Source organism: Nelusetta ayraudi, unplaced genomic scaffold (assembly GCF_046127955.1).
Source record: "Nelusetta ayraudi isolate G7.1 ecotype Tasmania unplaced genomic scaffold, CSIRO-AGI_Nayr_v1 ptg000089l, whole genome shotgun sequence".
Classification (NCBI taxonomy): Eukaryota; Metazoa; Chordata; class Actinopteri; order Tetraodontiformes; family Monacanthidae; genus Nelusetta; species Nelusetta ayraudi.
This window is the reverse complement of record NW_027466139.1, coordinates 538,751-564,807: the sequence shown is the minus strand read 5'-3', so window position 1 is coordinate 564,807 and position 26,057 is coordinate 538,751. Positions and strand designations below refer to the sequence as shown.

The window sequence follows — 26,057 nt, the reverse complement described above, 5'->3', positions numbered from 1 at the left end:
AGGAAAAGAGGCTGGTGGGATCTGCCAATTCCCCAGTGAAGGAGGTGAAGTGGGATGCAGAGGGGATGACCTGGGAGGTGTACGGGGCCTCCGTGGACCCTGAGGAGTTGGGCGTCGCCATCCAGAAACACCTGGAACTGCAGATCAAGGAGACTGCCAGGCACGCAGCCAAGACCAAGAGCCATCAACCCATTACCAGCGCCCAGCAAAGCAGGTGGAAGAGGATTCATTTGATTGACTCTCTCCTAACACCAGTCTGCTGCAGCTGTAACAACTCTGCGTCTGTCGACTAACTGGACTCATTCCATTCTTGACATGACGGAGGAAACGCAGATTTACATGATTCACTGGAAAGTTTTCAAACGTGCGACTCTGAAGCCCGTGACCCATTCCATTGTGCAAAAGGGGATGTCCTGAAGGTCCTGTGTGTAAAAAGTAGGCTTGATTTATGACCTTTATGATGATAAAAGTGAAATAAACTGCCCATAAATACATTAATAAAAGTGTATTCTGGCAGTACAAAAAGTAATTTGGTTTTCCTCCGGCGTCTTCAACTAAATCAACCAAGAAGAAAGTGGACAAGGTACCCAGGTGTGTGTGCACAGGCCGCCGTAGTTCACTGGCAAGCTTGGGAGAGGGGGGGATGCGGACAAATTAATGCTGCAATCTAAAATCTGACCACTAGATGGCAAGATTTTACACACAGTACCTTTAAACGGATACTCGTAGCTTTCCATCACTGTCAGATATCAGGTAATGAAAACTGCTTTGTGGAGCTCGAGCGGTGTTGTTTCATCTGGGTTCCAACATCACATCTCACACCTGTTGACTTGGAGCCCTTCACTGTCCTCTTGTTGACCAAGCATGTGGATCAGCATGTGAGAGTGTCTGCCTCGTCTCACCACTTGGAACAGTTGCCTAACCGCCATCGTAAACAGCGAGAAGCAACCTTTTTCCTACATCTGGCTCATCTTCAGAAAACACATGCAAATTGCATTGCAATGAACTCCAAATGAAGCGTCTGAATGTAGCGTGAACTAGCTGGGCATGCTAACTTGCATAATGCTGAAATGATGATGTGTAAGTGGAAGGTCCGTCACCGATAGTGGCCCCTGGAAACAGGAAGTGGTTTCAAGAGCCTCTTTGTTTTGGTTGGCATGCTGTGCTAAGCTGCGCTCCCTAGTGGTGAAAAATCGCTTAGTGCCCCTTTAATTTTGACGCAAAAAAATTTCACGAGAATGTAATTTAAGCAGCTTCAGATTTATTGTTGTTCACATATGTTCTATTATTATTTATTTTTATATGTATACTTTTCCACAGAAAGTCATCAGTATAAAACGTGATGTCACGTGATGAATAAGGGAAACACATGAAGGGCAATCAGATTACTGCTTCTTCTTCATAGAGTGCATAACCTTTTGGTGCAGTTCCTGTTCTATATTTCACTTGTTCTCGTGTCATTAATTACTTCAGTTGTGTTAATTCTCTGGTTCGTACATTTGACCATGTAGTGATAAAACTGCCATGTACTGAAACTTCCAGTGTTTGTAAACCCAACCCCCAGCTCTTCAGATCTTGTGATGGATTTTTGTTGTTGTTGTTGTTGTTGTTGTTGTTGTTGCTATTGGTGTTGTTGTTGTCTTTTTTAGGTTGCATTTGCAAAAATACTACTTGGATTATATTATCATATATTGAATATTAAGATCTAATTATATCAAATATATTGTTATCGTCCAAGCTTTTGTTAAACAAAATATTGAATCAGTACACAGATGGTTTTATTTTGTATTTTTTGTCCGTCTGATTTATCGCTTCTGCTCGCAAATAAAGCAGATGACGCTCAACAGTTGCTCATCAGCTCCTTATTTGGGTGAATACGGCACAACCCTTCCCAAACTGTGCTGAGAGCGAGCCACTGTTTCCAATGTGTCCAATGCTTTTAATAGATCCTGCGATATAAAATAATTTCGTTGTGTAACCAGTTCCGTGCGATGCTCGGCGAGGCAGTGAGGAGGCAGGCAGTTCTCTTGCCTGCAAGTAGGGGGCACTCCCAGTCCGCCCAGACGGTCTTGTGCTCACTATATATACTGTGTACGTACATATATATACACACACGCACACACATATAAAGGTAATAAAAAAAAAAAAACAAGACCAGAATTTACATGTAGCAAAGAAAACCTTTAATCGTTCCAGAGAAATCATAGGATGGTGTAAGTTCCCCAACACAAAGGGCTGTTTAAGTTCTGTTGGTAGATCATAAATAATAAAAGGACATCAATGTTTGCTTAATGTAACAAATCAGTTCAGTGACAACAGAGTTTTTGTCAATACAACAGAACAACAACTAAAAAAAGAAACAAAAACAAAGGGAGTTAAAAGGACAAAAAAGCTTCAAGGCACTTACACATTTGAAACTCCCACATACACAAACACAAACACACACACACTGCATGTTGTTGTTCATTTAAAAATGTTACAACTTTAGAAGGAGGAACCCTGGAAATGCCAAAAAAAAACCAAAAAAAAAAAAAAAATTGCAAACAACATGCATCATAATAAATATAACTAATGCATGTTGTTTCAATGGAATGCCTTGCTCACAGGTCGTGGCATTGTGCAACATAGAGGTATGTGATGTGATGACCAGTTTGCATTTAGAAGACCGACACATTGTTGTTCTGCTGCTACTCGCAACACAAAAAGCTTTGTCTATATCGATTAACCCTCCAATTTCGCCGTCTATGACGTGTACATTCAAAACATGTTAAGGTCAAAATACAAGAATTTGCGTTTGTAATACTGCAGTTATTCGGGTATTCTCTCCGCCTCAGAAACGTTTTACAAACAGTCTTAAAACATCGTCGTGTGCTCTTTCAGCTGGAGGTGACGGCTGCTGTGTAACAGCAAGAAGAAGAGCGGGGCTGCCACCGCCTGCCATTGACTCAGCAACAGTGACAGTCCAGGCGCTTTGCTGGCCTTGCACACACACTCGCCAGAACTGGTGATGGGCTCTCTGGTTGTCTACGCAGCACCATGTGAAAACACACTGGATCACCCTGGAGATGCAGCAGCCAACCAGCCAACCAGCCAACCAGCACACACTGTGTCAATAGCAACAGGCTCCAATCCCCAGTGACCAATTCATGTATGGGATCAATTTGAGAATTTTAAGGATTTAAAAAAAAAAAAAAAAAAATGCGTTTAAAATATTTGAAGGAACCTAAACAACAGTTCAGACAGGAAGCTTAATGTATATATTTTTTTTTCTACAGTTGATGTGTTGACCACATAAAACCTTAATAAGCAGAGGTCGACGCCTCGTTTGACAATTAGCAATAGCAAAAAGTATGTTAGTAGTCTTTCAGTAGGTCAGCAGTAATTATCACCATTACAAAAAGTGTGCAACTAGAAATTTTTAAAATGTTGGAATAACAATTTATGTCGATATATCTTCGCGTAGAAAGTCAATTTCTCTTGAACGTCATTGAAATTGATTTGCTGATTCTACTCAAGCTCATATACGTCTAAAAGTGTCATCAATATATTAGGCAAAATTGGAAGAAATTTTTTTTTAAAAAAATTTGGTTTTAATGTGCAGAACACGGCCGTTAGATTTCACACAGTCGCTGTAATGGTTGAAAGCCTCGGCGACGGCGACTCACTCCTGCTTGACGTCACCCTTCAGCTGCCTCTTGATGCGAGAGTACGGGCTGAGCGAGTCGTCCATGATGAAGTCGTACAGAACCTGCACCCAGGAGCTGTACTGCGGCAGGTCGTCGTAGTATTCTGCAGCAATCTTCTTCACCTGGGAACGAGCCGGCGACACAAGAACAAAACCTTTACGTTCACGCACTGCACCACGGTGCTGTAGAGCAACGTGCACAAACTGCACACTGCTGAAACTACACAGGATAAAGGAGGAAAAAAAAAAACACGTCAAGGGCAGCGTAGAGGTAAAAGCCAGACCAGCATTCTCAAGGTGGGGACCGATATTCACACACACACACACACACACACACACACACACACACACACACACACACACACACACACACACACACACACACACACACACACACACACACACACACACACACACACACACACACACACTCCAAACGGCCGCCTTTCATAAAAAGCATCTTTAGAGCTGTGGAACGTGTTCTTCTTTGCTGCATAGTTACATATATCTTGCTCTTCTATGTGATGCCTTCAGTGGAGAAAGTCGTAAAGTAAAAATATAGCATGAGAAGGTGTGTCCACACTGCCGACTGCCAGCGTCCCTGCAGGCAGACTGTACGCGTCTAAACCTGCTGTGTTCTGTATGCCCACCAACTGTGTGTGTGTGTGTGTGTGTGTGTGTGTGTGTGTGTGTGTGGCAGCCCTGGGGGAGTTCACATGACACACACGTCTGATGAAATTCCACAAGAGATAAGGACTGCATCCTGCCACTTGGGGTAAAAGGTGCATTAAATGTCGTGGTGGTGAAACTGGAGTCAGATAGAAATTAGATTTTAAAAACCATATTAAAAACTGGAGGGGGGGCGGGGGGGGGGGGGGGGGGTTATTGTAATAAATTTTCTTCTACTGGAAAAAGTTTCAAAACTGCTAGCAAAATTTACTAACTGCTTAGTAAAATGTAATAAAACATGTATAATTAGTCCAAAGAATTTGTTTTTCTTCTGTCTATATATTCCTTCTTACAAAGACACAGGTTTTTGGGTTTTTTTTTTGCCATACTAGCATTGAAGAAAAAAAATCCTCATTCAATTTGCTCACTGTTAAATGGCACAAAAATGCAAGCTGGACCCTTAAACCTGGTTGCTAAATTTAGCTCACAGACGCTGCGAGTCCTGGAACTGGAGTTGCCCGACGACCGAGAGCTCAGCTCACCTCAGGAAGCCTCCGTCCCGGGATGCTCGGGAAGTCGTGGTGCTCGTTGTGGTAGCCCACGTTGAAGGTGAGCAGGTTGAGGGAGCCGTAGTAGGAGTAGGTCTCGTGGCCCTTCAGGAACATGTAGTGCTCGGCGATGAAGTGGCCGGAGATGGGATGCAGGCCCATCCCCAGCAGCGAACCGGCCAGCATGTAGACGACGGGCTTCTCCCCCCACAGCCAGTAGAGCAGGACGTTGAAGGTGAGCTGGAACGCCACGTTGGTCACCTCCAGCTGGGTGATGGGCTTGGGGTTGATGCAGAGCGGCCGGATGGCGTAGAACAGCGGCTGCAGGACGATCCAGACTAACTTGCGGAGGCGCGTGCAGAAGAACCAGCCTTCGAACTCGGTGGGGATGTCCACGTCCACGCCGTCGCCGCCCAGGTAGCGGTGATGGTCCAGGTGGTAGCGCTTGAACGAGGCCGAGTAGGGCAGGCCGATGGGCAGGTTGGCAAACATGGCAAAGTAGCGATTCCACATGGCCTTGCTGTTGCCGAAAGCCGTGTTGTGGGAGACCTCGTGAATGGCCAGGGTGAGCGAGTGGTTGATGCAGCTGCCGAAGGCATACGTCCAGAACAAAACCCATTTCCAACTCAAATCTTTGACCAGGTAAAAAGCTAAAAACTGCACAACCACCATTGTGCACACAACCCACTTCAGCCTCGGGTCCGGACTCATCAGTGACTTGATTTGTGGGTATTTAGCTGCGGAGAAAAGGAGAGCGGCTTGGTAAATTCCATAGTCAATTTTCAAAATAAAACAAGAGCGCTAGAAAACCGACAAACGTACCTCCATCATACAGGATGGTTGACGTAACTAAGCGCAGTGTGTATGTATGTACATGTGTGTTGTTATGTTGTTTGTCTGTTTTGTTTTGTTATGATAAAAACTAATCAAATCTATTTGAAAGAGAAAAAAAAGAAGAAGAAAACCGACAAAAGACAACGCGCTAAGAAATCATGTCAAATGTAATGTTCTTATGTCTTGTGTGAATTTCTATTGTAATGTACACACATATATAAACTCACAAATGCAGAGAAATATTGTGTGCATATTGGGTAAAAAAAATAAAAATAAAAAATACTGTACCGACTGCAATGACAGAACCTGTGTTTACAGTTCACATTTCACCAGTTCCCCTCCCCCACGGTTACTGTTGCCTTCACTTGGCTTCATTCACACATGAGTGAGGTCAGCTTGCATGCATTACTTTGGTGGCAGATACTCTGCAGGAAATCGAATCTACTTTCTGGAGTAAAAGACCAGAAAAGTCAGAGAGCCCAAGGCAATGTGCACCAAGGATGAAAAGTAAAGCGAATGAAGAATCTCGCGCACAGTATTTTGTAAAGTTTGATAACGAAATGTGCAGAGCTGCTGCCATTTAATCTGACTTTAAAAAAAAAAAAAAAAAAAAAAAAGAGGAATACGATGAACCGTTAACATTTGCTCCAACCAGCGCTTTACGCTGAAGATCGTACCGGCGCAACCTCGCGGCTTCAGAAGCTGCGCACGTTACGTCACAGCTACTGTTGCGTTCAAGTTTCCCATTTAACAACAACAACAAAAAAAAAACATTGAAAACAAATAAGCCTTCATTGAGCCATATCTAGTAAATAGTTTGGATTGAGGGAGGGGAACGTAAGTCGTCGGTTCATTTTAAGAATATAACATATTTACGTTGTGCAACATCTGAAGCGGGCCGACTGTGGTTTCCTGACAACCCAGCAATGTTGCCTTGGCAGGGAGTGGCACAACCGCGGCTCTTCGTGCTGCTGCGTTGCTTTGCGTAAAATGTCAAAATCTGAATATATTAAAATGTAACGTATTAGCCAGGCCTGCCATGTTCGAGGTGGTGTCTGTTTAACTCGTGATATTTGAGCTGCGGGGCCGAGCCTCTCTTCAAACCCCGACTGAGGGCCGTTTCTGAACCGTTAGCGTAAAAAAAAAACAAAAAAAAAACGGATCGGGATAAAGAGTTTAGAAAGAAGTCAGTGTGATATAACCAATCGAACGAATAGCAGAGGTGTTTAACCAACAACACGCCAAAGTATGCCGAGTGCATATTGACAGCACAAGTTAAAGTCAATAAAAAAAGAAGAAGAGATAAACTCGCTTACTCAGGATTTCTTTCCTCCTATCGGCGTGCGGCTGTTCCGTGTACACCCATTCGTAGTCCTCGCGAGCCACCCGGTTTCCCATGTTGAGGCAAAGTTGGTAGAGGAACTCCTTTCACTGCTTCGACAACCTACAGCTGTCCTGCCTCCCTTTCCGTCTTTTTCGTAAACGTCCCCCTGTCTTTCCTTCACTTCTTTTTCGTCAACCTACTGCCGTCGTCGTAGTTTTCTTCTTCTTCGTCAACACACTCCTCCCGTCTTCTTCTTGGCGGTTGGCAAGCAACAATTAGTGCATTACCGCCACCCTCTGGACTGGAGTGGGGAGCGGCACCGCTCACGCATCAGCAAATACAGTAATATCTCTGTAGCCGACGTAAACCCATCTCTTTCTAAACTAAACTAAAATAAAATAAAATAAAATAAAATAAAATAAAATAAAACATTTAAATATTTTAGACAATGTGAAAACACATGTTCCACTGTTTCCTGTCACCCACAGCGATTACATTTCCCTGCAGCATGTTGAATTTTTTTTTAGATCTTATTTTATTTTATTACAATGTGTAGCAATCTGTTTAGACCAGTACGACCTAATCGTATCCTTAATAAATAAATAAATAAAATACTGAAATAACTCTGTCTCTCTCTCCCACTCTCTCTCGCTCTCTCTCTCTCTCACACACACACACACACACACACACACACACACACACACACACACACACACACACACACACACACACACACACACACACACACACACACACAGTCACAAGTCAAATATTGTATATTAGAGGATCTTAACATTGTGTTTTTCATTTTCTGCAAACTGATAATTCATGATAAAAATGTATAACATTTCCTTTGACATGGTTGAGGATAAAAGAAAACATGAAGCTGTAAATAAGAGAAACTTTAATAGGTTTTATATGTACATTAGTGAGACTAATGAATGGAACAAGGCTGTATAGCCGGCACCAATTCACAATATGCATATTGTGAATTACAGCGAGCCAACTTAGTACATTTACATTAAGGTTTCCTAAGCCGAGACGCAGTCTCAAATCAACGCACTATTGACATCTTAAGTGTTCTAAAAACACACGTGTTGACCATGACGTGAACCACGTTTCCAAAGGTTTATATGCCATGAGTGATTTGAGTTACAAGAGTACAGAAAATTTCGCAACATCCAAAATGCCACAATATGGGCTCGCAGCCAGTGGAACCTCAACTTGCAAGGCGAGCGGTTGTGAGGATGGGGAGCAGCCGAAACCTACTGTGTAACAAACCATGAAGAAAACCCTCCAGTATCATTTCATAGAGCGGCACAGTGGGGGTTAACGGACAAAAGAGTTCAGCGGTTACATTTCAAGGTGATTAAAAACATGTTTCATGGTGTATTAATATAAAACACATTTGGCTGGAGGAAAAAAAAAAGAGACTTTGAACTTATTTCACGGTTGTTGCGATCAGCTTTGCGGCTGCTCAGTGTGTTAAAGGAACACATCTGAACAATCAAATATGGATTTCTGTCCCGTCTCGGCGAGACGTTGCATGCTTTTCTTGATCTTCCGTCACACGGTGCGTATGGAAACATATAAAACCCTAATCTTCAGGTACCTTCAGGCACAACAAGCTAAAAAAAAAAAAAAAAAAAAAAAAGGTCTTTATTTGAATAGCTTCATCGTTTCAGTGTCTCAACAGATCAGGGGACAAATAATAGAGTCTGTCAGTGGTCACTGAGGCACAGCGAAGAGTCCCCGACTCCAGTCAACTCATATTCTCCTGCTCCTATTGCGCCTTTCACAGGGTGCTGGGAAGCCTTTCTCCTCAACACACTTTGATTCATCATTCAAAAAAACAAAATCCAACTGAGATGATCAGATAAGCATTTTTTTCTTTTTTTTTCCCTAGAAAAGACCAACTTGCCGACTAACAAACAACAAACATGGTTTGTATTGCACTAAGCTTAATTAGGTTACAAAGGACAGGACTGCAGATCAAGCGGGCGTCCTGGTCAAACTGGAGCTCTGCTGTCATGATTTACCCGACGGTCCACCGATAAAACAGGATTTTTTTTTTCTTCTCTCTCACATAAACCAGTTGATGTACGAGATTAACATTGACCAAATGATAAAAGAACTGATATTTCATGACATCTCATAAACATCTTTCCCATATTGTGACTGGCTAAATTTTGCAAAGTTAATTCTAGCGGTATTCCGCATTCCTTATTGAACTGGTAATGCTCATGGAAAAGTTTGAAAATAATACTGCAGGGATTCTCCTCACTCATCCTATACAGTACAGAGAAAGTGAGACGTGTGGGATAATGTGTGATCATTCAGACCAGTGTGGGGGCGGGGCGGGGGGGGAGGGGGGGGGATCAGGATCAGAAAAACAAAACTTCCGACACTGAGTCTCATCATTTCTTGCTGCGCAGGCGTTTGGACTGTCGCGGGAGGTCTGCGCTCTTCCTACTGCGTTTCAAGAGCCCCTCTTTACCCTCGGCCTCCTTCAGGAGCGACACCTCGGACGTGCCGACGCCGGCCGACGCCGTCTGGGACGTGCTGGCCACACTAGAAGACACGGCGGCGGCGGCGGCAGAGGAAGAAGAGGGAGAGGTGGAGGAGGAGGAGGAAGAGGAGGAGGGGACCGGCGCGCTGGGCCTGGCTCCCCCCATCACCGCCGCACTGCTGTCCATCAGTTCACGCAGCTTGTGCTCCAGCTCGGCCAGCCGGGTGTTCTGTTCGCCGATCACCTGCGTCTGCTCCAGCAGCTTCTGCTCCTGGTCCTGCAGCTGCTTCTGCTGCTCCAGCTGCTTGACGCGGATCTCCTGCATCTCCCGGCGCAGCACCGTCATGGACGCCCCGTTGACCTTGACCTGCTGCTGCACCTTGGTCATTTCCGAGCGCGACGGCGTGTTCTTGGCCAGCAGGGACATGGTGGTGAGGGAGGTAGATGGTCCTGCTACTGAGGGAAGATGAGATATCATCAAAGACGCTCTTTTATTGATGGTTTTTTTTTAACCAACTGAGGGGAATTTCTGAAGGTCATGAGTAAACACTGCACAATGAGACCAGACTAAATGTGCAGTTTTATTGATAAATGACATTGAATTTGGCTTTTTATAGTGGCATTATCATAGTGGAATCAAATGCCACGCAATCATTTAGTAAGCATCATGTTTGAAGTACCAGTCTAGTGACCTCTGTCAGAGTGAGCTCGTGCTGTAGCCAAGACGGCACCAACTGAGACCGAGACCTCATTAACAAAACATTAACACACACACACACACACACACACACACACACACACACACACACACACACACACACACACACACACACACACACACACACACACACACACACACACACACACACACACACACACTGAGGTTTTTCCATTTTTGAAATGTACTTTACCTGGAGCTGAGCTGATGAGGCGACCAGAGAGATCGGCTCCTGGCAGCTTCTTCTTCAGAATGGGGACAATCTTCTCATCAAAATACTCCATGGCCATTGAGGAGATGTCCCTCAACTCCTGCAGAACCTCGTGAGCACGCTGGGGAGCTCGAGTGGAGTTCACATAGCGCAGCACGCGGTATATTTCATCTATTACCTGAGCAAAAACACAGCACAAGGTGATCAGTGCACTGAAACAGGTGAGAAAAATATAAAGAATGGAAATAAGAAATGGCTCTTTGCATTAATTCGTTTATTTTTTTCTCCAGAGAGCAAAGTTCTGAAGAAACCTGGTGCCGGAATGGAGACGACCGGACAACCATTTCAGCTGTCTTCTTCGAAGTGTACATTTTGTTCACTTCATTGCCTTTATTTCCGAAATAAATACAGTCACAGAGCCTAAATAAAGGAAACAAAATATAAAGAAAAGCATTTTTTTTAAACCCACCTTTCCAGGAATGAAACAACAGAGATTGGAGTCCACATATTTCATGAAGGTCATGTTGAGCAGAGAGAGGCGTGTCTCCACAGCTGCTAGGATGTCTGCATGACGTGCAAGCGAGTGGTTCCTTCTCTCAGACTCTCGCCTGCAGACAAATTTAGATTTAAATGTGCTCTACGTTAGCATTTTAGATAAATGTGCAGCACTCAATGCTCCCACACAGTGCAGTGCAACAACAGCGATGCTTTTGTCATGCAGATCTTGGCCTTGGAGTGACACTGACCTGGGTAGCTGGGCCTTAACTTGCCTCTGGCAGAGATTATGGTATCGCTCTACTTTCAGGAAGCCCTGATTGAGAACTCGCTGGCATATCAAATCCATACGCTTGCACACCTGAGTAGCAACACAAGAGAGCAACAGCAGCTTGAGCAACATTTACGGTTTGATGAAGATCCTCGCATTAAATCTTGCAAATAATAACACAACAACAAAAATGGAAAAAGCTTACCATACAGTAAAAACAGAACATGATAAAATAATAATACAATCTAGAGTGGTAAGATGGCGGTATGTAGGTATGCAGTGGCTCCAGGGCGTTTTGTGTCTTTCTTTGCCTTTTCTCATTGATTCTTAGTGTCGTATTTTGAGTGTTTTAGCGGAGAAATACCTCAAACAAAAATGTTGTCATGTGCACATAACGACAAATGAACAATCTTGAATCTTGAAAGACAAAAACACCATGGGGGGGTGGGCAGACGCTTTGCTATCGGCACGGAGGATGCCACAGATGTATTTTTGTCTTCCATGTAGACTGTAGGGACCTTGAACGGATCTTTAAAAATGTCTTTAGAATAAACTCTGTGTACGTTTTCAAGCTGTTGTCCCTTTGTCTTACACTCTGTCCATACTGTTTGTTTCCCCGTGAACAACATGCAAGCCCAGTCCTGGCACATCACAACAGCATGTGTGCACTTAACATGATAAGAACACATCCATTAGTACACATGATTATCACAGTGTCGACTCAACTGGCCGATCTATGAGCATGTCATTTTGGATTATAAATCACAGTTTATAAAAAAAAATAAAAAAAAATAAAAAAAAATAACCATAACTGCTTCAGCGCTTTATGTTTTCATTCTTTCTTTCTTTTTAAAACAGTCCACATTGGTAAAAACACATTGCATCAGGAAGCTTTGCATTGAGTGCAGACGCAACACCCCCCCCAGACTACCCCGAGACCCTCGCACTGAGTGAGGGCATTTTTCTAAATCTGGAACGACACAACACAAAAAATAAGGACAACAAAGATGACCGCGCATATTTTTGGACAACTACTTTTAAATGCGATTTCACAATTTACTGCTCACTCTGAATTTATATCGGCTGAGAAAACAGCAGTGGCTAGCGTTAGCATTTCCCCCCCGAGTCGGTTTGTTATTGTTCTTACCGAGCGCAGGAGGCTAATTTCATCGTAGGACAGAAAATTGAGTATGGTCTCGATGGCCACGATCGGCAGTCCCAGCAACGGGTTGCTCTGATCCGGCGGTGGAACTGACTGTCTGAGTGACACCGCATCTGAGTCCAATGACCCAATGCATCCATCAACCCTGTCTACGATGGCCGCCATCTTGCTCTGCGAAGAGGAGGCGGAAGTGACGTTTTAACCAGGGACAACATGCAATCCGAATGGAAAAGGGGGGGGAGAGACAGATGCGAAGTTTGTTCATTTTTTAAAGCGATTGTCTTTTCTTTTTTTTCTTCTTCTTCGAAGTGATGTCATTTCATTCTGATCTTTACATCCTATATTTTGCGGTCATCCATTGTTTTTCTTTTAGAATCGTAGTTTGTATTAATTGGAAACAGTCTATTCTTTTTCTTTTATTCATTGACTGTTGTTTGAACCTAACATCCAGTGTCTCCCTTTCCATCTTGTATTACTCATTCGTAGGGCCTTCATCTTGCACTCGTCTGTCCGAATTGTGCCAATGCTGCAGCAGACATGCACAGACATGAAGCTTTGTTGCTTGTGTGAGGTGGTCGTAGAGCTACCACACACAACTTTAGCCAGCTGTTCATTCCTGGGCTTCAGGGAAAGGTTCACAAGGCGCGATATTTATTTTTCTGAATCTTAAACCAAGTATTCCTATTGAGCAATAAAGCATTTTGTGTATTTTGTTCACCCAAAGCCTGATGCTGAATTCTTGGTGGGATCCATGTTTCCAATCTTCAGTAATCCTAGCTCGCTGAGACACCAGAAGGAATAACAACATGTACAACATGAACATGAACAATAAAAATAGTTTGTGATCAAACCTCACACGTACATATCTATTATCCATCACTATAGTCTTTGCAGTCTCTGTCTATCTGCAGTTGTACTTTTGTACTGTCTTTTGAAAAATCTCCGTCCTCCAGTTGTAATGCATTTATTCAATTGTTTTAAAAATAACATCTTAAAAATTATCTACCGTCTATATTCCAGCAAAATTCACTGATGTAGAACTATGGGTTTTTACTGGCACATTTCAAAATGTTTGTATGTTTTGCGGCTTTTGTATGTTTTTAGATATTATTATTATTCGGGGCTGAGCCTCAGCGTTGCTGGGTCCTCCAAGCTTTAGGTCGAGCATAGTAAATATACATTTTTATTACTATTCCAATTTTTGTGATGACTTTACTAAATCATTCCGTCATGGATTCATATATTAGCGCCATATCATGACAATGCAGATTTGTGTTTTGTGTTTATATGGTTTTGAAATGTAAAATAAAAGCTGCTGGAAGTTTCCTTCTGCTAAGATCTATCCCACCACAAGATGGCCTTACAGCTCATGAAAAGGTCAAACGTGTGCATGTAGTTTAAGCGAACTCGTTCCTTGATCCCGTCTTAAGCGTCTGCTTCTATGACACTTCAGACACTTACACCACAAGCAGTATGATTAGAAAAGATGTAACCTTGGGTTCCTGTCCAGGCTGAAACAACCAGCACGTCTTTGTTGTACAGGGATGTATAGGATACGCAGGAGACCAATAAACTATTCATAATTGACCACAAAATCATCTGCACCTTTTCAAGCTTTGCCAACAATGCATTGCAGACATCGGTCTGGCAGATACAGATTTATTAATAATAAGTTAACTTATTTATATTGATGACACTACATGTGTGGGCAACGTGGCTTCATCATACAAAGTATCTAGTACAATCTATCTATCTTCATTAAACTTTAGCGCACTGCTTGCTTAAACAACTGCTGTTAGCACTTGCATTAAATAAAACCCAGACCCAATGACTCGTCTTTTTGATTTAGCATTTAGCTTCGTAATCTAAATTTCTGATTTGTCGCACAGATGTTACAGGCTTACTACAGGACAGTCAAAATATGGTGTGTAGGTTGGGTGAAAGTATCATATAATTAAGGAGCCATCGGTCATATTGGAACACGAAGAATATGCTAATGCTTTAGCATTAGCATACGCCCCAGTCTTCACGAGAACACGAACGAAAAAGCTCACAACACCACTGTCGTGAGACCTTGAAATGCCCAACCTTGCATATTGTTGCAACCTCAACCTGCAAGAAAATAAAGTGGCAATTTTCAAGGTCGGGGTTTGACTCTAGATTGACTGTTTTTTCAGTTTTTTACACTTTCCCCACATTAAATTTCACAGAAAAAAAAAAAAAAAAAAAAAAAATCACACCACAGCATTAAGAAAACTTTATATAAAAAAAATCCAGATACGAACAAATCATTAAGATGCAACTCAAAAATGCATATCAATGTGACAACATAACAGACTTAATAAGACGTGAATGAATAATTGTTGACTCTTTGGATTTGACAGTGACTATCAATGTAAATTTCACCAGTATTTTTCACCAGGGAATTGAAAAAAGCAAAGCACTTTAATTTCAGAGGTAGTACAAATTAAACAACAAACAAGAATTAAAAAGTGAATAGGTAAAATGCAGACTCATACAATTACAAAATTACATAAACTATATCAGTGCAACTGTATTTCTGTGTGCCTCTAAAAACGCAGTGACACAAGCTAAAATATCTGCACCAATTCCTCAAAGCAACATGAAGTGATTGTAAAAACCAAGCGAGTTTTCTTTCTAATGAACAGCGAAACAAACAAAACCTTGTGTTTGTGAGGAGCTACTGAGTAGCTTGTGGGACAAAACAGAAAGATGAAGGAGAACATGTAGAAAATCAAACTACTGTGGCCCACTGATGTGTGGACGATTTCCACAGGGGGCTTTCTGTCTGATGCATTCATTCATTCATTCACATCACTTGATCTTTGCAAACATGAATCCATCATTCACACGGCGAGGTGCATCCAACTTTGCATTTACAGCATGTCGTCCTCTCCTCCTCCGTACATGTCAGCCAGCTTCTTGAAACGTGGACCCCACTGGTTGAGGCAGTCATAGTCCTGATCGCCACTGCTGGACGAGTTGAGAGAGGAGAGGCTCCCCGAGTCAGAAGCGCCTCCTTCGTAGTCAAACACCAGCAGGGAGTCGTAAGGGGGCGCCGTTGGGTCGCCGTCAGCTGCTTTCAGGTTCTAGAAAGGGTGAAGTAGCAAGTTTAAACATTTAGAAAAGCCATGAGCAATACACAAAATAAAATATATATATTTTATGCCAAGCTTGATGCCAAGCTTTTCTGGAAAATGCCTCAGTTAATATTGTTATACTGAAGGGATCTTGAACGTCTTGACTCACGTGATCGATAAAATTGCCAATTTCATCTGGGTTGGCAGGGCGAGGACGGTACTGAGGAGCAGGCATCAAGACGGGCACCACATCATTCCTGAAGACCTCGGGCCGGTTGTCCAGGCCACGGTGGAGAACACTCAGATCATAGTCCTGGTGGGTCACACGGGACGCGTTACACACAGACAAAAGCAGAGCGGAGCCGTGCAGTGCGTTGGGTGAGAGGGAGAGATGACAGTGGTCCTCTGCCACACAGCCCATCAACTCCACATGGAGCTCCTTTTCTGCTTCACCTTCTCGGTGTTTTAAAAGTGTGAAGATCTCCGTACCTGATCGTCCTCGCCACCTCCCTCCTCGTCGTAGTAATAGATGTTGTCTCTGATGTCGTTGTCCTGCAGCAGCGGCTCCTTCTTCTCTCCTCTTCGCCGTCTCGCAAACATCAGCAGCAGCAGCACCAGCACTGAGGATGCAAACGCACGCAAAAAATCAGAAGAACCCGACAGAAAAACAAACAGGGTTGCCTGCAAGGCGCATTAGCAGCAGTGACACACACACAAAGGTTGGGCCAGATTGGTAGTGTATTAATAAGAACAGCAGTTACCAGCTGCTAGCGAGCCAATTATGTCTAAAGTTATTTCTTTTCTTTGCTAATAAAAAGGCACAGAGCAGTTTCTGTGTGTAGCAGTAATGTGCATCCGCCAACGAGGGGGGGTTTGTTTTAATGATGTATTTTACAGTCTGTGGAAGCTTAGTCAGCCCTTTTATATATTAGAATAGTGTAAAACAAAGACTTACTGAGCAGCAGCAGAATGCCAGCCAGGATTCCCAGGATGAGAGGGAGGTCAGTCCCAGCAGCTGTTCGCCCCTGGCAGGTCACCTCCTCGCCAGTGCAGTCACACACTGTGACCTGGAGGGTGCTGACCTGCTCCAACCCTAGGTTGTCTCCAACGCTCAGCAACACATTGTAGATGCCACTTTCGAGGTCAGTCTGCAGATTGAGAATGATGCCGGTTTCTGCAGGACACCACAAGAGAAGAACAAAAAAAAAGTGCAAAGCCGTCAACAGTCCGTCTTCATGCTTCAAGCTCGCTTCAAAAGACAGTTTTTTTTATTGAAAGAGTTTCGAAATCGAGGATCATGGGTTGCCCCTAAAATGATTTTCATTTTAAAGATGCGGTTACGAGAATATTGGACCCAGTATAATCAATCCCAACCTCATTTCTCCACAGTAACCACAGGAAACACTTCATTCCCTTTCTTACTCTATAAATATTATGTATTTTTTAATTCATCATGTGTTTTTTCCAATAATCCTCCTCAGCTGAGAGCAGTGGGAGGGTGGCGTCACTCTGTGTCACACATACTGGTGTCGTTCATTCTGGCCGTCCAGTTGGTCCTTGAACTGCCCTGCAGGGAGACTCTGTATGGAGATGTAAAGCCTGGTCCGTCTTTATCCGTCACTGACAGAAGCTGAGGAGCTGGTTTCTTGTTGCAGACCTGGGGAGAGTCCATGCAAGGTCAGAACTTGTTGTACCACACACATGCACGCAAACTATATATACAAAAAAAGGTACAGAGGAAAAAAGGAGACGGACCCGAAATGAACGTTCATCAATGGTAGGTGCGTTGTCATTGACGTCTTCAAGATGGATTATCAGAGTACCGGTCCCTGTGGCTGGGTATTCATCTGGTGGAGTGACAGAGTAAAATCAGTTCTCTTTAAAGCAGTGAGAGGTGCACAAAGTCCCAGGCCGCCTCTAGACCTACCATCATCATATGCACCAATGAGTGCGGTATACTTGTCCTCCCTGACAAAGGCGGACTCTCTGTCCATCTTTGACTTGACCTTTATGATACCACTGTCTGGTTCCACAAACAGCCAGCCTGCAGGGTCTCGAACAATCTTGTATCTGTTCCAAACAAGAGAGCACCTGTTAGTTTCTATTGAGTTCCAGCCAGTACCACCTGCTTTCAACATCAAACCCAAAGCTGGACGACTTACGAGACTTTCTGCTTGAGTGCAGTGTCTGGATCAGAAGCAGCATACTGCACCACGACAGAGTCAACAGCCAGGTCCTCTGGTTTGGACACCAGCTTCTCTACGGGATCGAAGACTGGCGGCTCGTTCACATCCTGCACGGTCACCACCACCGTGGCTGTCGCAGTGAGCAGTGCAGTTGCGAAAGGAACCTCGTTCTCCACGGCAACCAGCAGAGTGTGCTTGCCACTCTTCTCAAAGTCAAGACCCTGGTTCATGAGGAAACAGCAGCAAAGCAATTGGAACAAAATACGAGTTTTCTGAGGGAAAAATCCCTGCAGTGTGAACACCAGGTGTAATTCCTACCTTGGCAGTAGAAATGATCCCTTCCTGTTTGTTAGTTCCTGTTTTGACAGTGAAATATCCACCTGGGTCTCCACCGACAATCTTGAACTTGGCGTTCCAAGCAGGGGAATGTGGCTCATCACCATCAGACACCGTCATGGTCAGGATCTGAATGCCCGCTTTGTTCTCATCAACTGCAGTTTCATACTGGCAGAGGGACACGCTCGTTAGTGATGTCACTTATGAAGCCACTGCACCGTTCAAAGAGCGCCTCCGACGTGACTTGTCCTGCGACACCGATGTCGACGACAGACTCATTGACACCTAAAACACGTTTTAAGGCAGGAAAACAGTGTGGTACTTACACTGGACTGAGCAAAGGCTGGAGCGTTGTCATTGCTGTCAGTCACAGTCAGGATGACTTTGGCTTGCCCAGTCAACCCTTTTCCTATCATGTCTGCTGCTTGGACCACCAGCGTGTACTCGCGGTATTTCTAGTAAAAGAGATGCAGAGTGAGTGACATCCTTCCACTGACTTTTCACAGTAAGTGGTGCCTACATAACTCTTTTAGGGGTTGGGGAGGTGCAGGATGAAGCAATTTGGAGCATTTGGAATTGTATTTGGTTCAACTAAATTTCCTTCCTGCTTCAGCCATTGGAAACACATGCAAGAGATATTTTCTCAGTCTCACCTCTCTGTCCAGTCCATCTGCATTCACTCTGATGCCACCAGTAATTGGATTAATCACAAACATGTTCTCCTTGGGAAACTGAGGATCCTGGCTTAAAATTGAGTAACGAATATCTGAGTTGTCAGTGTCTGCCTGATCCAGATCGATGGCCACCACTTGTATCACATCAAAATCTGCAGGTAGGAAGTAACAGAAGGATTGCATAAATTATCTTTCAACGGCTTTCAGAGACTTCATTAAAAAGGTACTTTTCAGGAATAAAAATATCAAATGATGGCATGCAGCATATATATATATACATACATACATACACATGTATATATTAAAGGAATTAGCAAAGGAAAATATAGCATATGGAAAGGCTTTTTTTCTTAGCTGTGACTTTCATTATGTGCCATCTCAATGAAGTACACATTTTAAGGCATGAAACAGAATCCCAAACTGTACTTGTTGGCGAGGCCTCTGCGACTTCTCCCATGTAGGTGTCTTTCTCAAAATTGGGACTGTTGTCATTCTGGTCAATCACATTCACAACAATTTCCATGGGAGACTCAGCATCTCCAGAGCCCTCTGCCAGGGCAAACGCTTGAAACTGCGAAAGGACACACAAATATGAAGTTAGAATACATGTTTATAATGTTATTTCCTATATATATATATATATATATATATATATATATATATATATATATATATATGTATACACAGTCCACCAAGTGATATGCTAATGCGCCCAGATGAATAAGCATTGTGGTAAAAATAAATTCTGTGTGACCGCTGAGGCGGTGACCAAGTGTTCATGTTGAAAAGCTGCTCACCATGTAGCGGTCTCTCTCCTCTCGGTCCAGCGGTTGTGTGAGAAACAGGTTTCCACTGGCTCTGTCCATGTAGAAGAGACCAACAGGGCTCTCATTAGCTCCTGGTCCAGTAATGCTGTAATAAATCGTCTTCACTTTATCTTCACTCGAACGAATCTGTCAAAAAAAAATATTGACAACAACCACATCAGCAACAATAAAAACAGGATGTTAAACAGGTCAGGAGAATGTGAAGACATACAAGGAAAGTAAAGTCATGCTTGAGCAGAGAACTGAAACCTCCACATGCTGAAGGTGAAAGTGTCTCCTACCTGGGACACTTTGAGGGGATACGGTCCTCTGTTGTTCTCTGAAACATTAATGTCAGGAATAACCCAGTCTCTCTTCTTTCTTTTCAGCCCTTTCGTAGGCTTTGGGAAATATATGACAGGCGCCTGGAGATTGAGACACTCTGGTTAAACACTGGTATTCAACAGGATGGCAGAGAACAGTGGAATTCTAGTGTATTCTGTAGTGTATATGTTTAGTGTATTCTGCAATGACCCCTGAAATTTTACACATCTTAGTTTGTGTATTTTATCATGTATCTCATCCAGCAACTAGTTATTTTTATTCCCAAAGACCTTGAAACATTTGACATTTGTGTTGTTGTGTGTTTTCTTCCTGGCTACTTTATTTTATTTATTTTAATTCAAATTTACCTTATAAGCGACCGAGTCCTCAGCAGCACGTCGGTGTAGGTGATGGTGAGGAGGTTGTTGCTGGTCAACATTGTGACACCTGTGCTCAAGGTTCACCACTTTGACAGGAAGGGTAAATTTGTGGCCCTGTGCACCCAAGTTCTGAACCTTGAACTTCAGGTGGCCGTCATGGAGAGCAATCTCTCTCTTAACCTGTTAAAAAATAGACATGCATGTATGGTTATTAGGTTCCTGAACCTCAACAAAATAGTGCAGGTGCACGAGGAACTAAAAAGGGAAATAGGGAAACATTTATTTAAAAAAACAAAAAACAAAACTGGAACACTTTACTGACCGTCAAAGTGCCGTCATGATGAACCTTGACTCGACTGTTGGAACTGGTGAAAAGAAAGCGGGTCTTGTTTGTGCAGTCAGTGAAGGTCACTGGACATGAAAAGGTGCAGGAAAAAAAGCAAAAAGGCAATTCAGTCGATACAAACAATGAGATTAGTTGTTATGAAAATGTTTAATCTCTCCTAACTATCGGTCTAACTAACGGTCTACCTTCAGACGAACACAGCCGCTTGTATTTCTCACAAATAATGAATATGCAGAATTCAGACTTCCAGAACAATCCTGCTTTTTGTCATTTTTCTAAACTGCAAATCCTCCTGGATTGGAGCCAAGACAAGTCCATATCCAATGTCCATAGCTTAGTCTTCTTCCAATCCCAACACCTAATACTTCATCCTATTTTTGAGATCTTTCTCCATCAAAAATACAATAAAACCACCTCCTAAACATGTTTTTTAATTGCAGAACCCAATGTGAGTAATGAACACAAATACTGACACTGGCAAAGACCGTCTTATTTTCAGGTGGGGTGATGCCGGCCAGTGAGGGAAATCAAAAAGTGAGGCGAGTATTGATGAATCCTCATTTTCTATCAAATTAGAACCCTTCACTAGAGCTCAGATTTCATTAAAAAAAAAAAAAAAAGATTCAAAGTGTTTTAAAATCAACGTTGGAAATACATCCCTCCTAACAGCCCTGTAGCAGTGACCTGACCAGGAAGTAGCTGCAGTAAATTATCCCCAGGAGAGGGCGAGAGTGCCGGCCCAGCTACTGCCTGACAGCTCCGTGTAGATGCTGGATTTTGTGGCACTTTTATCAAGATTATACGGAATTCATGAGCAAATTAGATAAACTCCCAAGATGTTTTGGGTAAAACATTGCAGCTACTTTGTTTTGTTTTACTCCCAACTTCATTCAGCAGCTCGTCATGAAGCAGCCACACTGAGGTGGTGTCACTCCTTCTACCAGCAGTAATCTTTGACCTTGTAAAACAAATCTGATTGGTCTTCTAAATGTAACTAAATGTAATAAATTTGACAAAAATAACATTAATCTAAACATAATTCAACTTTTATCTACTCTTTATTTGCCATAATCCAAATTATACAGGAAACGCACCCTCTGGTATGCCACGTGGATGATATTCCAAAGCAGGCATTAGGATGTCGAAACAAAGATTTTTTTTTTGCAAAGAATAAAAAAAAAGCTAAACTTTCTTTTTTGTGTTTTACAATAACAAGTTGATCTATGTTCATAAATTTAGAAAAAGAAATATCTAAAATGATCACTATATGCTGTGCCAATAAACGGGGGCTATTGCAGAACACGACAAAAACAAAGATTTTGACCATGTAAAAAATTGATAAATAGGACAAAAACATTCAGGATTCAAAGTTTTAATTTATCTTTTCAGTGTGCGTTTGTATGCGCAAGAGAATGAGACACTCAATCAGTGTCTGCTGTGCCCGGTAAATGATACAGGAAGTAAGCGGCCATTGTATTCTATTTTAAAAAAAAAAATGCTGACAAACTAAACAACTTCACTTTAACAATTTATCTATAGTATCTATCTATATTTATCTATAGTTACATTTCACTGCAAAACATGACTTGTTTTTAAGTTTTCTATTAGGTAATTGAGCAACCTCTAAAAAAAGCAAAGCCTGCAAAACAGGTTTGGGATCGTCTTGCCCTGAAGAAGCACGAGAACAAGCTGGGACGTGACGTTGTTTGGGAAGTGCGTGAGAACAATGTGAAAACCTAATCACCAAAAAGCCGAGTGGTTCACAGGAGCATCAACAGACACTGTTATTAGCAACAACAGTATATTTTTTATTGAAATGAAAATTATCTGTAACCTGTTTTTTAGGCTCTGTGTGCCTGAGTACAGGACAAAAAAGCTGAACATGAACCACTTGTGGCCATCATGCAGGTCACACTGAAACACAGCGAGCAGGTGTCTGAACTGAATATACAAAGGCCATTACACCAAATTTCAAGTAAAAATCAAATGTGCAATTTCTCTGCAAGTAGACGAAGCAGTGGCAACATCGGAGATCATCTCCATAGATTAGACCCAGACAAGTGGGTCACATTGAGAAGTGTGAAGGAACCTTCCAGTAAACTGAGCTGCGTTTTCTGTCAAAAACACAGACAGTATTTGACTTCATTCGTCATCGAAATAACAAAGTAGCCAATTGGAATTCACGGGGCACCATAAATGAAGGCATGTGCATTCGACAGTGACCAAGGAAACCACTCTTACCTTTGCCCAGCCTTCTGTCTCGCTTCAGTCGCTCTGTGTGCACATTCAAAATCAACTGATCAGGCTGGAATCCAGGTACACATGCAGGCCCATCAGTGGCCTGTAGAGCTGTGGCCTGGAGGGCTGCGGCCTGGAAGAGGAGAGGCAGCTTATTAAAGGCTTTATCATGTTTATACAAAGAAAAGATAGGGGGGCAAAAACTCAAAAAAATAAATAAATTACGTTTATAATTTTTAATCTATTGCTTGTTTCCGATTTTCACCATTGCAAATATTACACCCGTATTAAACGTGCAACAACAAGTCACAGCGTCCCTCTAAAGCAGAAAATACATTTTGTCTGTTTGAAATGAAAATGTCTAGATTTGGGGGGGGTCCACCACGAAAATCTTCACAACTCTGCGAAATCTTAACACTGACTTCCCACAGGAGGAACAGTGGAGAGTGTCGAGTTTTAACCGACTTTCCACTCAGTCTTTGTGGTGGACGTAAGAAATCGGAATTCTACCTGCCAGCGTCACCAACTGACGAAGGGCGAGGCCCGTCAGGCACGCAGACCTGTCGTCGAACTCAACACACGGCGATGCTTTATCGTTTGAGCCATCTCAAACAGACTGAAATCACTTTGATTGGGTTTTTAAACTGACAAAAGCCGTTTTTTGCTCTTGTTTGAGAGTTGTAAAAAATAAAATAAAAAAATATATATATATTTATTTATTTTTTAAAACGACGCAGATTTGCGGAGTGGACAACTTCAATAACTATACAGACACTGAAAGTTGAGGTTATCCTGACAAAAAGGAGCTGAAACTATTGCACTTTTTTACTTATTTTCTTTTTGACAATTCCAGAGCCAGAAAAAGAGGATATGTGTGGGCAGCCTGCATATTAATAAGGTGTTAAGAGTTATTAACAGACAGACAGTATTGAGTGGCGGCCATTACAGGCAGGGCGAGGAGTCTCACCTGGAAAAGTCCGATTAAAACGGCCACAAGTCCCAGCCAAGTCGTCCCCATGTGGGCTGTAAATCCACCCGCTAATATCCTGACAACTGAGGCAAAAACGGTCCCGAGCCAAATCTTGTAACGTATTCCCTCCGCGACCGGCGTCTTTCGTCTCGTCCCGGCGGTTTCTGTTGAGTTTTTTTTTTTTTTTGCTCAGCGACAAAGCAAAAGGTACTTTCGGCGTGGTGACGTCAGCTCGCAGGTGCGCGCATTCCGTTTTCCTGATATGGTCATAGAGCAGGTCGCCCTTCCACGAGGCTGATACCGCGCTGACACTGCTCACTTCCTGTTTCCAAAAAAAAAATACCAAAAGCCAAAGGGGGGCTGAATTGATGAGAAAATGCGGACGGGAAACAGACGCGTGTGTCTCCGCTGTCTGTTCGTGTTTTTCTTACTTCCCACAACTCACAAACACACAGTCCACCTACAGCCGCACTGACTGCTCTTAAGACCCCGCCCCCACCCACAACACACACACACACACACACACACACACACACACACACACACACACACACACACACGGGGACACAGAAGACATTTACACCCTGCAGAGTGAGGACATTTTGGACATTCTCATTTCTTCTTTATTAAAGTAGATTAGACTTATTTAACGTCCAGGTTGAATTGAGTGTGTTAGTGTCACAGCACAGACAGCATTAATTGCACCCTCACAATTTAATGATTTTTCACATATTTGTTTTGACAATGAATTTCATATACAATGACGTTGGAAAAAAAGAAAGCAGTGATAATAAATATACACAAATGCAGCATGAACAAAGAGCAAGGGCTAAAAGTAAAATATAAAAACAAGGTTATACAGTTTACAAAAACAACAGTCAATAATAATAATAAAAAAAGAGGGGAGGGGGAGTCTTCACCAAAGACAGTGACAACTACTCAAATCACAAGAATCAAATAATCACAAAGTTGTTTTTTTTTTTTGTTTTTTTTTTAAAGCAGAAGTTGAGTCAGTGGATGAGAAGGATGACACATAAAGCGTGAGAAGTTTTAAAACCTGTAGAAAAACCCACTTTTATTTCTTGGCTTTTGACGCAGCATATTTGTTTTATTTGTGTTTTTATGTACAGTACTTTGTACCAGCTGTGGTTGTTTTTAAAGCACTTTATAAATAAAGTTGAGTTGAGCTGAGTTAATGCAAATTTAAAGGATGGATCTTTTCAGTTGTTGCGCCCTTTTGTGTTTTAAGGTTTCTGAGGTGTCTTAAAGTTTGCATGCTGCTCAGTGTGCTCAATGCTAGGCATCACCTGTGGTGCTAAACATTAACGATCAATGGCTAAAAAAGTGCACATCCCCCGTTCAGCTGGAATAATGTTGCAGTTGTTTTGGGTCCAACGTTAAAGGAAGCAACAGCACATATTTTCTGGTTGGCGAGACAATAGCTAAAAAAATATTACCTCGAGAAAACGGAAGCAGGGAACCATGGTTTTAATGATTGATATAAATGTCTGCGTTCTTTTGAGATTCTAAAGGAAAAAATGATTGATGACACACGTTTCTACATATCTTCCATTTTCTCAGTGTTGTTGTTTGGCCCTCTGCTGCAGTGGTCAGTCTTACCATCTTACAGCTTCAGAGTGAGCGACGATGAAGGAAGGGGGCTTTTAAAAGATCCATTAGGACATGTAATCTTCTGCTTTTCCTCCCTGTAAGTAGTTCATCAGGCCCGCAGAAACACAGAGTGGGACGCTGCTGAGGAGAGACACTTAAGAGTGGCCACCACTTAGCTGGGCGTGAGTGGACAGAGGCAAAGGAAAGAGAGGGCAGCTAAACATTAGCCACTATTAACATTGGCCTTCTTGTTATTAATATTGACATTGTTTCATCTGTCTGGAGTGATCTTGACTACCGAAACAGAAGCCATTTGTATCACTATTTTTACTGAGATAAATTAAGCACCACAAGGAAATTTTGGTGCCTCCCCGTCCTTTCTCTCTCTCTCGTCTCTTTTAAAGTCAATGGTTAGCGTGCCGGTCACACACTGTACCTAGCGTTGCTACATTATAGCTAAGAAGAAAAAGAAAAAGAAACAAACCAAGTCTGCCTTTCTCACTTTTTCAAATCTGTTGGAAAAAGGTTTGCATCTTTTGCCACATCACCCTCTGCTTTCCCAGAGAGTTTAGTGGAGATGTATCTTTCTGCTGAAACCGACGCTTTGTTTTGCCTTCGACATGGCTGGAAGGGAACACAAACAAAGCATCTTAGATTGG

The 26,057-nt window shown here is 42.6% G+C and overlaps 3 protein-coding genes across 5 annotated transcripts; all 3 read right to left on the bottom strand.

The window, feature by feature from the left end:
- Nucleotides 1–2,160: 2,160 nt before the first annotated feature.
- On the bottom strand, nucleotides 2,161–7,302 carry degs1 (delta(4)-desaturase, sphingolipid 1). Its single transcript, XM_076046088.1, has 3 exons — nucleotides 7,053–7,302; nucleotides 4,897–5,639; nucleotides 2,161–3,808 (listed from the first exon to the last, which is right to left on the bottom strand). Exons 1-3 carry the CDS (start codon nucleotides 7,132–7,134, stop codon nucleotides 3,662–3,664), a joined length of 972 nt encoding a protein of 323 aa, XP_075902203.1. The 5' UTR covers nucleotides 7,135–7,302; the 3' UTR covers nucleotides 2,161–3,661.
- A 645-nt stretch (nucleotides 7,303–7,947) lies between these two features.
- Nucleotides 7,948–12,602, bottom strand: fbxo28 (F-box protein 28). 2 transcript variants are annotated; one of them, XM_076046096.1, is made up of 5 exons: nucleotides 12,412–12,602; nucleotides 11,245–11,354; nucleotides 10,968–11,106; nucleotides 10,481–10,676; nucleotides 7,948–10,025 (listed from the first exon to the last, which is right to left on the bottom strand). In XM_076046096.1, the coding sequence occupies exons 1-5, from the start codon at nucleotides 12,589–12,591 to the stop codon at nucleotides 9,478–9,480; spliced, it is 1,173 nt and encodes a 390-aa protein (XP_075902211.1). In that variant the 5' UTR covers nucleotides 12,592–12,602; the 3' UTR covers nucleotides 7,948–9,477. The 2 variants fall into 2 exon arrangements, with proteins under 2 accessions (XP_075902211.1, XP_075902212.1); XM_076046097.1 differs by having other exon boundaries at nucleotides 7,948–10,022.
- Nucleotides 12,603–14,669: 2,067 nt separating this feature from the next.
- On the bottom strand, nucleotides 14,670–24,111 carry cdh31 (cadherin 31). Of its 2 annotated transcripts, none has more exons than XM_076046023.1 (18): nucleotides 23,785–24,111; nucleotides 22,821–22,950; nucleotides 20,556–20,644; nucleotides 20,222–20,413; nucleotides 19,832–19,954; nucleotides 19,521–19,676; nucleotides 19,150–19,294; nucleotides 18,703–18,875; nucleotides 18,376–18,504; nucleotides 18,032–18,217; nucleotides 17,690–17,934; nucleotides 17,455–17,597; nucleotides 17,283–17,374; nucleotides 17,052–17,184; nucleotides 16,483–16,701; nucleotides 16,017–16,147; nucleotides 15,697–15,840; nucleotides 14,670–15,536 (listed from the first exon to the last, which is right to left on the bottom strand). In XM_076046023.1, the coding sequence occupies exons 1-18, from the start codon at nucleotides 23,833–23,835 to the stop codon at nucleotides 15,324–15,326; spliced, it is 2,694 nt and encodes an 897-aa protein (XP_075902138.1). In that variant the 5' UTR covers nucleotides 23,836–24,111; the 3' UTR covers nucleotides 14,670–15,323. The 2 variants fall into 2 exon arrangements, with proteins under 2 accessions (XP_075902138.1, XP_075902139.1); XM_076046024.1 differs by having other exon boundaries at nucleotides 22,821–22,935; nucleotides 23,785–24,110.
- Nucleotides 24,112–26,057: the final 1,946 nt, after the last annotated feature.

Bases quoted from the DNA above. Each gene is read 5' to 3' on its own strand.
- cdh31 (XM_076046023.1), bottom strand. From the start codon at position 23,835: ATGGGGACGACTTGGCTGGGACTTGTGGCCGTTTTAATCGGACTTTTC. The intron at 17,935-18,031 runs GTAGGAATTACA...CTCATGAACCAG, and splicing joins GGATCATTTCTACTGCCAAG to GGTCTTGACTTTGAGAAGAG. The intron at 17,185-17,282 runs GTCCGTCTCCTT...GACTCTCCCCAG, and splicing joins TTGATGAACGTTCATTTCGG to GTCTGCAACAAGAAACCAGC.
- fbxo28 (XM_076046096.1), bottom strand. From the start codon at position 12,591: ATGGCGGCCATCGTAGACAGGGTTGATGGATGCATTGGGTCATTGGAC. The intron at 10,677-10,967 runs GTGGGTTTAAAA...GTTTTTGCTCAG, and splicing joins GTTGTTTCATTCCTGGAAAG to GTAATAGATGAAATATACCG. The intron at 10,026-10,480 runs GTAAAGTACATT...ATCTTCCCTCAG, and splicing joins CCTCATCAGCTCAGCTCCAG to TAGCAGGACCATCTACCTCC.
- degs1 (XM_076046088.1), bottom strand. From the start codon at position 7,134: ATGGGAAACCGGGTGGCTCGCGAGGACTACGAATGGGTGTACACGGAA. The intron at 5,640-7,052 runs GTAAGCGAGTTT...TTTTCTCCGCAG, and splicing joins TAGGAGGAAAGAAATCCTGA to CTAAATACCCACAAATCAAG. The intron at 3,809-4,896 runs GTGAGCTGAGCT...GCTCGTTCCCAG, and splicing joins CGGGACGGAGGCTTCCTGAG to GTGAAGAAGATTGCTGCAGA.